This window comes from Acanthisitta chloris, unplaced genomic scaffold (assembly GCF_000695815.1).
Source record: "Acanthisitta chloris isolate BGI_N310 unplaced genomic scaffold, ASM69581v1 scaffold39872, whole genome shotgun sequence".
Taxonomy (NCBI): domain Eukaryota; kingdom Metazoa; phylum Chordata; class Aves; order Passeriformes; family Acanthisittidae; genus Acanthisitta; species Acanthisitta chloris.
The window spans coordinates 41,532-54,020 of record NW_008659522.1 but is presented as its reverse complement, the minus strand read 5'-3'; the positions used below and the strand labels follow the sequence as shown (position 1 = coordinate 54,020).

General features: G+C 41.2%; 1 protein-coding gene across 1 annotated transcript in view; it reads left to right on the top strand.

Annotated features, from left to right (window-relative positions):
• Nucleotides 1-2,856: 2,856 nt before the first annotated feature.
• The window catches only part of TTLL11 (tubulin tyrosine ligase-like family, member 11), a gene marked incomplete at its 5' end in the record, with an annotated part of 29,061 nt that continues 19,428 nt past the window's right edge, over nucleotides 2,857-12,489 (top strand). The window contains 5 exon segments of the mRNA XM_009069417.1: nucleotides 2,857-2,953; nucleotides 4,323-4,456; nucleotides 9,425-10,000; nucleotides 10,585-10,680; nucleotides 11,189-11,307. Of these exon segments, the coding sequence (XP_009067665.1) occupies nucleotides 2,857-2,953; nucleotides 4,323-4,456; nucleotides 9,425-10,000; nucleotides 10,585-10,680; nucleotides 11,189-11,307 (1,022 nt within the window).

The window sequence follows — 12,489 nt, the reverse complement described above, 5'->3', positions numbered from 1 at the left end:
GCAATTCCTCCTGTCACTCGATCAGACCCTCTGATCCAGCGTGTCAGATCCTTTAAATGAACATGATATGCCAAATGAAATAATGGGCACAAATTGAGCTGCATCCCCAGTTTATTCATCACTTAATAAATTATTTCTTCAGCAAGCTTTCAATTACCAGGAAAATGGAAGCAGCAGAAGTTTCAGGCATCAAATATCCCAGTGCTGAGCGTTTCATTTGTCTCACTGTTCTGTGGCTGTGTGGAGGCACAGGAAGAGTTCCAGATTTTACACTGGGAAAAGCTGCCTGGAAGACAAGTCATTTAACTTGTCATTAAACATGCTGGAACAGGCTGATGTGACCCGTGAGACAATTTAAATTGTTGGCTTCTAATCAAAAGGTAGAAATGACCTGTCAGGCAGATCTGACTGTGATGGATTATTAATCGTGTCAAAGTTGTGGAAACAATTCTATTCTCTTTGTGGCTTCTTGTTTATTTGTTCTGACAAATGGTCCTCAAATCTGAATGAAAAGGATTGAAAATAAATTGTTTGAAGGGTTAGTGAATTAGTAACAACCTGAAAGTTCCTGGGACCATATTCCTGGTTGTTCTGCCCAGGGTGAACACACAGCAGCAAGGATGGTCCTGGTCATGTTTATGACCTCTGTCCCCCATGGCTGGGACCACCTTGTCTTTGGCACTGGTTAGTGCGGATCCAGCTGACACAAGGTAGCTGAAGACAGGGTTTATGTCCACTTTTCCTTTTAGCCAGCAGCTGGGAATGTGGTGGGAAGGCCTCTCCTACCACGGTAGGATTAATTTATATCTGCCTGGCACTGCCAGAGGGGCCAAATAATCAAACTTGTTGGCTCCTCTCCAAACACTACTCTATGTAAAAGTACAGTGCAGAGGATAAAGACTCCTCTTCAGCTCATGAGGAGGTGAGTTTTGATCCCATTGTTGGATAAACCCAGCTAATCTTGATTTCTCAGGAGCAGGGAAGTTGCTGTGCTGATGTGGGAGTGCAGTGCTTCCATATTCCTGTCCAGAGCTGCTCACTCTTCATCTGTTGTGAAATGATTTCTGTGCAGTGTTTGTAGAGTGCTTTGATATTCCTCTGTAGATGAAAGGTGTTATATAAATGCAAATTTCGCTCCTTTCATTTCCATTTCGTTTAATAAATAAATAAATAGCTCAGGTTTTAGTGGGAAGGGCACTCAGAGCCCCAGTCCTGCATCTGCATTCTGGATGTACCTGTGGAGAGAGGTTAAGGCCACTGATTGTCTTTCAGAGCCCAACAGAATTAATTTTCACTTGTACAAAACCAGATTTTGCAGGCTGAATGATAATGAACTGAATGCAGAATCTGCTGCCTCTCTTAAATTGGGTTTCCAAGCCCTGTGAGTGAGGAAACAGAGAGAGGAAGCATTGCTCAATTAGCATTTTAAATTAATTTTTCAAGGCTATTTACTGAGGAAACTGAAATTTTAATTAAAGTAGCAAATAAAGTAATGCACTCAAAAGCTCTATGAGATTCTTTTTTTTTTCCTGTCATACTGAAAAAAATTATCCAGTGCTTGAAGAAATGTTTTAAAGCAAGAAAAATTGCATTTGGAGTAAAGAACAAGTGGTTTCTGCAAACTACTGTGGTTCTCTCAGTAAGTGGCACTGGGTGGTGAGGGTGGCAGATATTTAATGCAAATGTGTCCTAAAAACGCTAAATGTAGCAGGTTTGTTTGAAAAAGACATTAAGTGGCATCTACATGGAGCTGCAGATAAAACGGGTGGGTTTGGATTGATAAATGGAACTGTGTCTAGGGGAACAAGCATGAAAAAGAAGAGAACCTTCTTCACACAAACTAATTGGGGTTTTTTTTAAACCACTTTACTGCTATTAGAAACTTGCTGTCAGTAATTGGCAGTGCTGCTGCTGAGCTCTCCAGACTGCTCAAAAAAGTTGATCTTCTTGATAATAGAAAACAAATATACAGTTTTCCAATTTCTGGTGAAATCTTGTGTGAATGGGCAAAGAAACTGGAATGCTTAATGTTGTTGAAATAATTGCCTTAGTGCTTAATAATTGAAATACATATGCTCAGCAAATGATTAATTGAACTGCAAGCTTTTATTTTAATTACAGGCTATTAGTACCAGGAAGAAATTAATACTGTATAAATTAATACTTATAACTGAATCTATATAAATGAATAATACAGTTATTTCATTTAAATCTCTTGCTTTGAGTATCCATTTTCATAGAATCATAGAACCAAGTGGGTTGGAAAACACCTCCAAGATCAAGTCCAACCCTACCGTGGTTACTAGACCATGGCACTAAGTGCCACATCCAGTCTCACCTTAAAAACCTCCAGGGATGGTGAATCCACCACCTCCCTGGGCAGCACATTCCAATGCCTGATCACTCTCTCTGTAAAAAATCTATTCCCAATATCCAACCCACACCTGCCCCTGACAGAGCTTGAGTCTGTGCCCTCTTGTCCTGCTGCTGGTTGCCTGGGAGCAGAGACCAATCCCCACCTGACTCCAACCTCCTCTCAGGGAGTTGGAGAGGGTGATAAGCTTCCTTGGGCTTTTTCTCTCTCTCTTAATTATAAGCTCAGGGTTTCTTGGTGCAGGCCATGCCTCTCACTCATTTGGGTTTGGTTTCTAAAGACCTTTCCTATTTTGTTAACTTTAGAGTCGTGAACGGATACAAATATTCTTAGTTTAGCAACCAAAATACAGAGCTCCTTTTCTTTTGACAGTTAGAAGTCTGTTGTGGAATGGTCTGTGCTGAGTGTGAGTGTCAGGAAAAGGAAGGAATGAATGGGCATTGCCAGATTGCTTCAAATCTTGTCTTCTCTCTCTTTTCCAGTTCCCCTTCGGGCGGCGCCTGCCCTGTGACATCTACTGGCATGGGGTGTCTTTCCATGATAACAATATCTTCTCAGGTCAAGTTAACAAGTTTCCAGGTATTTCACTTGTGTTTCTAGTTTAGACAAATGCTTGAAAAACGTGATTGTTTGACCTGTTTCTGTGTTTTAGTGGTTTTTCTTCTCATGTGAATTATCTGTCTAGTCAGCTGATAGTATTTTTAGCACGTTACTGGGTTTGGTGGGTGATTTCTGCTTAGGGGGGTAAGGATATAAGGATATCAGAATGGGTGTCCTGAACAATACCTGAACTGAAATTTGTTTTGGAGGGAAAGTGGCTTGGATGAGCCACTTTCATACACATGAATTTGGGAAAAAGAGAGCGTTAGGCTGTAATTTAAGTGAAGTATGCAATTACTGTCTGTTATCTGGCACCGATAACAGAGCTGTGTCTTTGGATTTGGGTTGGATTCAAAGTGGAAAGAATCTGTTTTGTTTCATTCTCTGGCTTATCTCAGGGAGAAGCTCGAAGCAGAATTCCTTAAATGGATTTTTTAATATTGAGGAGTTCATGTCAGTCCTCATCTTGTGATGACTCTTCTACTTTTTTAAGCTCCTTTTTTTCTCGTTTAATCCCTGTAGAGATCTCTCTAAATAAGAGCTAAGAGCTTAGGTATTGACTTATCTAAGCCCTTTACTTCAGATTTATTGCTGCTGTTAGTATGCTGTGAGAGTAAGAACCTCTGATATCGAACTCCAGGCTTTATTTACCCTGACTTTCTCCTGCTTCTGGGAAGTTCCTACTCAGGTGTGGGATGGTGTTGTTTTCTGGTGGTTTAAATCAGTGTTAGATGAATGTTACCTCTGTGTTCTGTCTGGGACCTGGTGAGCAAGTGACTGTACAGGAGTTAAACCAGAGCCCTTCAGAACTAGACCTGATCTCCAGGAATTTTGTGCTGACTTGATATTGGGTTTGACTAGAAAATTTTCCATAAAAATAGCTTTTTAGTCATGTTCCCAATGGAAAATATGAGCGTTTGTCTGATTGTTCACAAAATTACGTATTCTTTGTGATGTAATTACTCAAATGACTGCAAAGTGGTTGATTATATTTAAATGGCATTGTTGCATATTCCTGGAACGACAGCAGGTTAGAGCAATAATCATGGATTATGGCAAAGACAATGGTTACTATTGGACTAAAGCTTTGTCTCTTTCATTCTGAGCTGTACTTTTGATATTTAATTGTTTTCTAATACGATACAGTAATGCAAACCAGAGGAATTATGGCAGGGAGAGATAGAGCTGTTTGTCAGGCCTTAAGCTGTAAAAAGTGTTCAGCTTTACTGACCGCAGTGACCAGAGTGCCTTCCCAGCACGGTGAGTAGTGGTATAACCATTTGCTTTCAGGATGAGGCTTCAGTGTGGGTTTGCCATCACATCTAGACACTGTCTGTTCTGTTCCCAGGCATGACAGAGATGGTACGGAAAATCACCCTGAGTCGGGCAGTGAGGACAATGCAAGACCTGTTTCCTCTGGAGTACAACTTCTATCCTCGGTCCTGGATTCTGCCAGAAGAACTTCCCATCTTTGTGGCTGAGGTAGGTTGCTTTTACTCTCAGAGTAATATCACTTGTTGGATATTGTATCCGTGTCATTCTTCCCTTTTCCATACTACAGCCTTGGCAGCTGTGGGTGACATCTTTTCACTTTGCCTGAGATCAGTCATGGTCTGGATGAACTGATTTTGTGTGTTATATTCTGAAATAAACTTCAAAACAGTTCTGCTTCTCTGCCATGGCAGAACAGATGTCTGAAAAGTAAACCTGGTAGAACCATAAGGCTTTTCCCTGCATATTCTACTGGCCTGGGAAGGTTCCAGTACAGTGTGGGAAGTGTGCTACTTCACCAGGTTCAGTATTGCTGAAGTCTTTTTAGTCCAGTTGGCCTGTTGGATCTAAATCCTTCAGAAGAGCATTTGGTACTGTGTTGTTAAGTGTACTCACATCTTCCTGAATAACTGTCTGAATCTCCTGCCAGACTATTGCTTTGTTAAAACACTCAGAATGTAATAAAATACCATTCTTTTTCAGCATTTTTGAAAAAAAATGATGCTGTGTGTTGGTGTTTGGTTCTGTTATTACAAATATTGTGTGTGTTTGCTTTAACCCATCTGTCTTGTCCAGTGTGTTCTTGAACCCTACAGTATGCTCTGCTTGGAAAAGTGAGAGGAGAAGGTTTGGACTTTAACAGACTCCTGAACTGTGTGTTAGTTTTTAGATAATTACTATATCCACAGTCCGATTAAATAATTAACATCTTCTCATATATACTCTCCAAGTGTGCTGGGTCAGTGCCATGGTGCTGCTAGGAATGGCGAAAATGAATCAAATCCCTGAGGGTAAAAATGAGTAACACCCAACAGTACTTCAGCCTTATTGCTGTATACACTGCGAGACCAGCTGGAAAAGGAGTGTCAGTAATCCAAGCAGTTCAGCAGCCACAGGTAGATCGGTGCAGTTAAGCTGGAAGACTCTGAGGGTGCAGTGTGGCCCTGGTGGGAGTCCTGCTGGGCACAGGGCAGCGCCGATCGAGGTGGGCAGCAGTGGCTGTGCCGCAGGTGATGTGCTCAGCCCCGCGCGCTGGCACCAGGTGGCACTGCGAATAAACACTTCTCTGCCTCGGCAGCGACTGGAGTGAAAACGATTCGGTTTGTGTTCCAAGAGTAACAGATGTCCAGTAACACACTCCTAGGAGTTTCCTTTGCATATGTTCTTCCATCTGTGTTGGAGAAAAGCAGAGTTCTTGTTATCAAACATTATATTTTATGTTGTAAGAGTTTATGTTCTACTTAACACAAGTTCGTGGTGTAACCCCTCCAGAACAAGAGAAAACACAAAACAAGACACTCCAAATCCCATGTGAACCATAAAGGTTCAGAACACTTTTCACTTGCAGTTTCCTGGGTTCTCAGTAGGAGCTCTCCGGTCTTTTCTGGTGTTTGTTTGTTCATATGTGGTTTTGTTTGCTGTGCAACTGAAGGACCAAAACCCTCAGCTCTCTGAGACTGCATTTCAGCTTGTTCATAGGCAAGTGCAGTACAGCACTGGTGGTGCCTGCACGTTTGACATGTCCCTATAGGAACTGGAATCCTCTGGAATATGTTAGTTATCAAAGGTCACGAGTTTTGTGTCAGTGTAGGTTAGAGATGAGAAGATGGTTCAGTGCTGTTTGTAGTGTAGGAGTTTGTCATAAAGGACTGGACTGAAAAGGAACAGCTGTGAGATTTTGCCTGTAGTAGAAAGGGCTGTTGTAACAAGAAGCTCCTTGAGAATTTAAATCTCATTGCCTCCCCCTGATGCACTACAACATTTCAACACAACTTCTCTCTCAAATATTCTGATAGTGCCTCACTTTTGTAGACATGAGTGTGAATTTCCATGCATATGTATCCATAACAAGATCAATTGTTCTCAGCTTATCCCACTTTCCCCTATACCTAGGCTCAGGTAGAAAACATTACAGGTAATCTAATGCTAATCTTCTGTGCTTTAAGAGGCAGTAATTGATGAGAAAACTGTACTCTTGAGTTTGTGGTCCATGAGCTTCATATAGGAAACACCAACAAAAAGGTAGTTAGTTCCCTGAGTGTCAGTTGTGTTGAAATGAACTGGTGATGGGTATTTTCAACAAGGGCTTAAAAGTTCATTTTGCTAAGTAAATATATATTCAGCTATTTTCAATATTCACCAATTTTTTTACCTTTTTAAGCATTTTGTATGAACACATCACCACAACAGATGAATTCCAGGCAAGGAAATCTCTCAGGTGCTGCAGTGATTGTTCCTTCACTAGCAGAGAAGAATCTGTCGGAATGTGTGTGCTGAGAACTTATTTCTCATATGAAATTCTGATTTCTGAAAAGTAACTGTCTTGGGATCCCAACCAGGACCTTCATTGTTCTCATACTGCCTTCTTTGTGTTGTCAGTGAGGATGATGAATAGGCCAGTATGATTAATTTTTAATAAGAATCTAATTTGGACAGTCTCATTTCCAGCACAGCAGACTTTGGTGGTTTAATCAGGTTTTCAGCTTTTGGATACCTCTTAGGCATAGGCATGAATATTCTGGTCTTTGTGCTGTCAAATCTTATAGCCCATTATATGCATTTTTCCCAGAACACTATATTCATTCAGCCTGTGCTTCCTCATGAAAGGCAAACCTGCAACTGCATCAGGTTTTCATCAGACTCTCCTTTTGCTGTTGCCTCTAAATGGTTATCTTGTTTTTGAAGTTAATTTCCTTCTCTCAAGCTAAGGACACAGAAATGTCTCATTGCATAGGGACTAATTTTCCTACATGACTGAATTTTCTAAGTCTGGACAAGCCTTCTCATAATGAGAATCTGAAAGAACGTGGTTGAGGGGATTGTGGAGAATTTGATGACTGTTGGGAATTTCCTTGAAGATCAAGAAACCATCTGTTTTCTCCAAGACAGTCAATCTACTGAAAAGCAGAATGACTCTGGATTACTATTCCCCCTTTCCCCACCATCCTATCTTCATCTGCCACGTGTAGGTTTTGATGGGCCAGAAAGCCTGAATTATATCCAGGCCTTTTAGTCCATCAAAAATGGACTAGAAAATGATGGAGAAAATTCCTTCCAGCTAAATTGGAAGAGTTAAGCATGAGGTCTCTGAGTCCAGTGGTTGTTTCAATGCAGTACTGCAAAAGCAGGTTGCTGGTGCATCTTTAAGCAATAGTCCCTGGAAGGCATCATCCCTTTTGGAAAGGTGCTGCTGTGCAGAGCCAGTAGCCTGAGGGGTGAGCAGCAGACATGGGGCTGCCAGGCAGATTGTTCCAGCTGGTTTCATAGAGGTTCTGTACTACTTTCTGCCCTAGTAGACCGTGATTGGCACTTTGTACATTCACCTAGAGTCATAGCAGGGTATGTTTAGTCATGGAGGGTTAAGATTAACCAGGTGTCTCTGTGATGCTGACTTTGACAACAGTGAACCAGAGAAGCTCCTCTGCTCTGCAGAGTAATGTCACATCAGGGGAAGATTATTCTATAGTGGAAAAAAAAAGACTAGGGCATAAATCCTGCTTTCCTTCTTTGCACATCTAGGCCTGCTGATCTACTTGGACCTATTTATCCATGTGCCTTTTATGTAAGCCTGACCTGCAGTGAGGCGTTTCGTCCCTCAAAGTGACCTATTTTGAAGAAGGATCTTTCACTGAGTCAGTGTGACACCTGTCCATGAGAAAAACTCTTGTCTGGATAATTGATCTGGAATTTCTGCTGCAGCTGGCGGGAAGGCTTTTAGCAGTGTGAGTCTCAGTGAAATAAACAACTGGATAGGATGGAGCCAGAAGTCCTTCAGAGCTTGGGAATGTCACTGCTAGCAGAGCTGAACCTTTTGTGGGGATCAGCAGCCTAATGTCATGGCAGAGGTTGGTGCTTGGATATCACGATGATCTCACCATGCTCTGCCTTTTCCTGTGGGCTCATTCTTCCTCTTTCATTCTGCAGTGCCAGGCTGATGGTGGCAACTGATTGTTTTCTCTTTGTTAGCTTGTGTCCTCAGGCTTCTAAAAGTCAATCTCCAGTTGTCGCTGGCGAGCCCCGGGGTAAAACCAACCTGGTTCAGCACGTGCCTGGCTGAAGGGAGAGCATAGCAGCTGCAGGTCTGGTGCCCTAAAGTGTGTGACTGCAAGAAGAGAGCGATCTGTGCTGTGACATCCCTCTGTTTTGAAAAGAAGAGGTTTTCAGTGCTTTGTTCTTCTGAATCCCATGGGTACCTGATAAACCTGTTAGCCTGTGTGCTGCGTTTTCTTCAGCTGCTTTCTTTGTTAGGGCTCCCCTTCCTTCTCAATTTCACTTCTGCCAATTGAGGCATCACCATCTCTGCAGTTCTGACTTTGCTGTATGGGTAATAAATAAACTAAGATTTACTTGGGCAGTGGGAAATACACCTGTAACATGAAAGATCTGATATTCAGTGACCTAGTTATACCTGTACATGGCTCAACATTCCCTAGTTTTGCTAACACTGGGTATTTGATTATGAAAAGTATTCAGTGGTGGAAAAAGCCTAAATTTTTCATTCATTTCTTCTTCTTCTGATACTGTTTGCATTAGTACCTCAATGAGTAAGGCACCTTTCTTTCGGTTAGTGATTATCTTGGTCAGTTGTTTTTCAAAACACAGCACAAAAGTTTAACTTGGCAGTTTCATGTACATTACTGACTACCAAAAGGGATCTTGTGAGATAAACTGCATTTCCTCTGTAAACTGACACAACATTAAAAAGAAGTTCCTGAAATCATCTACACAATGACTTGTTAAATCAAATGACCTTTATCTGTGCTAGTAATTCCCTCCTCATGCTTCTTGTTTGTCCTTGTGCTTGTCAGCACTGTTCATCTTCTACCTTTTTTTGCACGGTGTTTACTACTCTGGTGATGTGATCATGCTCTTCTGATTTCTTTTTGTTTGTGAATGCAATTTGTTGGCTGCCATAGTACCAGCCCTTCCTCCCCCCTCAGGTAGTGCCTTTCCTTCTAGGTTCGCATGATGAAAGACAGTGATCCGTCCTGGAAGCCCACATTTATTGTCAAACCTGATGGAGGCTGCCAGGGGGATGGAATCTACCTCATCAAAGACCCAAGTGACATCAGGCTGACAGGAAGCATCCAGAGCCGTCCAGCTGTGGTCCAGGAATATATCTGCAAACCACTGCTTGTGGACAAACTGAAATTTGATATTCGTCTTTATGTCTTACTGAAATCCTTAGAACCCTTGGAGATTTATATAGCCAAAGATGGACTTTCTAGGTTTTGTACAGAACCCTATCAAGAACCCACTCTCAAAAATTTGCACCAGGTTTTTATGCACTTAACTAACTACTCACTAAATATCCACAGCGGGAATTTCATCCATTCTGACAGTGTAAATACTGGCAGCAAGAGGACATTTTCAAGCATCTTGTGCAGACTGTCTTCCAGAGGAGCTGATGTCAAAAAGGTCTGGTCAGATATCATTTCACTGGTGATTAAAACAATTATTGCACTGACACCAGAACTGAAAGTTTACTATCAGTCTGACATACCAGCAGGAAAGCCTGGGCCAACTTGCTTCCAGGTAGGTTGGAAGTTCTGCCAGGAATGCAGGTATTTTTGCATGGATTAATGTTCTGGATGTTTAATGTCTAAAGGTTTCTCTAGTTACGTTGCTGATCACTGGTTGGTGTAGGTTCATACACTGAGCAGCATTGCAGGAGCTCAGAGCTTAGGTTGTTCTCACCTGAGTCAAATCTCAGTCTCCTCACCTGTGTTACTCCCAGCCCTAAACATATGTGGGGAATTTTCAATAGGTGCAATTTGTTAGTTAGAATATTCATTCCAGTCTCCATCTTCTAGGTGTTCAAACTGAAGCTTTGCAGCTCCCTAATACAGCTATGGCAATTTTAGGATCCACTTGTCATGGGTGCTAAGATTCCCTGTTGGCAGATGCAGTATTTAGGGCTGGGGGTGGTGTGAAAGGAGCCATTAGTATCCAAGACAAATGGTTTCTGTAATTAGTCAGCAGTATATAGTTTCTCAGTTATTTCTCTTCTGCCCCTCAAACATTTCTTCCTCCTCAATGTTGCCATATGGACAACCATTGCTTTCTCTAGGAGAACAGTGTGAGTAGATCTGAAGTAACATATTGCTTGTTCTGCACAGATTTTAGGGTTTGACATTCTCCTGATGAAAAACTTGAAGCCCATGTTGCTAGAAGTAAATGCAAACCCCAGCATGAGAATAGAACATGAGCAAGAGGTAAGACTTCTCAGTGCGATGGTGATACTGGAATGAAATTGCTTAGGTTGGGTTTTCTGGGCTTTTTTCCTGGTTTGAAAGATGAAAGCTCCAAGGTTCTCTGTAATTTTTTGCTTTGAAATCATTGCTAATCTTATATACTGGAAATATGTCTTATTGGAATTGTGAAAGCTCTCCATCATCTTTGTCATAAATGCATTTATTTATTCATCATCCCCTGCAGTTGTTAATTGTGTTTAGGGGATTGCTAATAATCCTTTTCATGTTTGTATACATAGTATAAACAGTAACATTGGCAACAACCTTTTATTCTAATCTTTCAATTTACTAGAGAAGTTTGCCACAATTTGCTTTAGCACCACACTGAAGGTCTGGGAAGGTATTTGTGTATTTTGTAATCCATCATTGTGTGTTTAAAAGAGAGATGATGTGCCTGAAGTTTGAGAGAACGTGGAATAAATAATCCTTAGTTCTAGAGTGAATAACTGTGTCCCTTTGTAATGTAAAGCTTTCTCCTGGAGTGTTTGAAAATGTCCCGAGCCCTGTGGATGAAGAAGTGAAAGTTGCTGTCATCAGAGACACTCTGAGGCTCGTGGACCCTCAGAAGAAGAAGAGGAAAGACACCCAGTAAGTGTTATTTGCTTTGGATTTTGCATCAGTGCCTTGCAAAAAGTGTAAAAGTGAAATATTTTTTCCCAGTTGTATTAGTTTATCCAGGACAATGTGCTCCCAGCTGCCTTGGCACTGTCACATGCAGCTTTCCTGCAGGATTGGTGAAAGTTTGGGAGGAGCCACACAGAGGCTGTAACTCAATGACCTGAAAAGGTCCACAGACTGATAGTAAATCAGGCTGTATCAGTTTCCCTGGAGCATCTTACTCTTCACTAATGCAAACAGTTTAGTGACTCAGATTTATTTATTTGTACTTCTACTTGAGGCCTCTTTGTTTTACTCTAAACAGTCATGAGATGTAAATGTGTGTATTAATTTGCTTGAAAGTCACAAATTGCTCTGAATGAATTGCCCCATTGGGGCTGAAAAGTATGAATATTGTATTTAGAAATTACTTTCTTGATCTGTGATAATAAACATAGTTAAATCTATGATCTGGAAAGGAGATGAGCTGCCTGAAGCAGCTTGCACAGAAGTGCCTGTGGTGGGATCAGGCTCAGAGAAATCATATCTCCTATTTTGATGAAACACCTTATTTTTAGCAGTTCCTTGAAGACATGAAAGGCAGATTTCTTTTATTTTTTTTCCCTAGAAATTTTTGCTCATAGAATATCCATTTTGATCTTCTCTTGGCACTTAATGGCAACTTTAAATATGTGATTCATGTTCTGTAATGATTTCAAGAGCAAATTTACTGTCCTTTTGTAGACAGAGTCCCAGGAACAAGACATGAGTGATAATACTTCCAAGTTCTGTGTTATTATAGTATTACTATGAGATCAAACTCTTCCTTCAGAGGTAATGCCACACAGAGGTTGCTGTGGTCAGTGTACAGAACCTTTTGCAAAGCAGTTTGTACTGTGTGTTGCCTGTGCTTAACCCTCACCCTTAAGATTACTTCAGTGCATGGAGCTGAAAAAGATCATTTTTTAACCTGTAATTATGTAACTAGTCATGTCTCTTTTTTTCTGCTGAAGTTATGTCAGGCATTCATTAGAGATGGAAAAAAGGCAAATGGTAATTACAAATAAATTGCTGGAGGACACCAGTGTGTGTGTGTAAGGCTCATTCAGCTGAGGATTCTTCCCTGGTACATTCTGAGTGCTAAATAATTTATAACAGGATTAGCTGGTGATG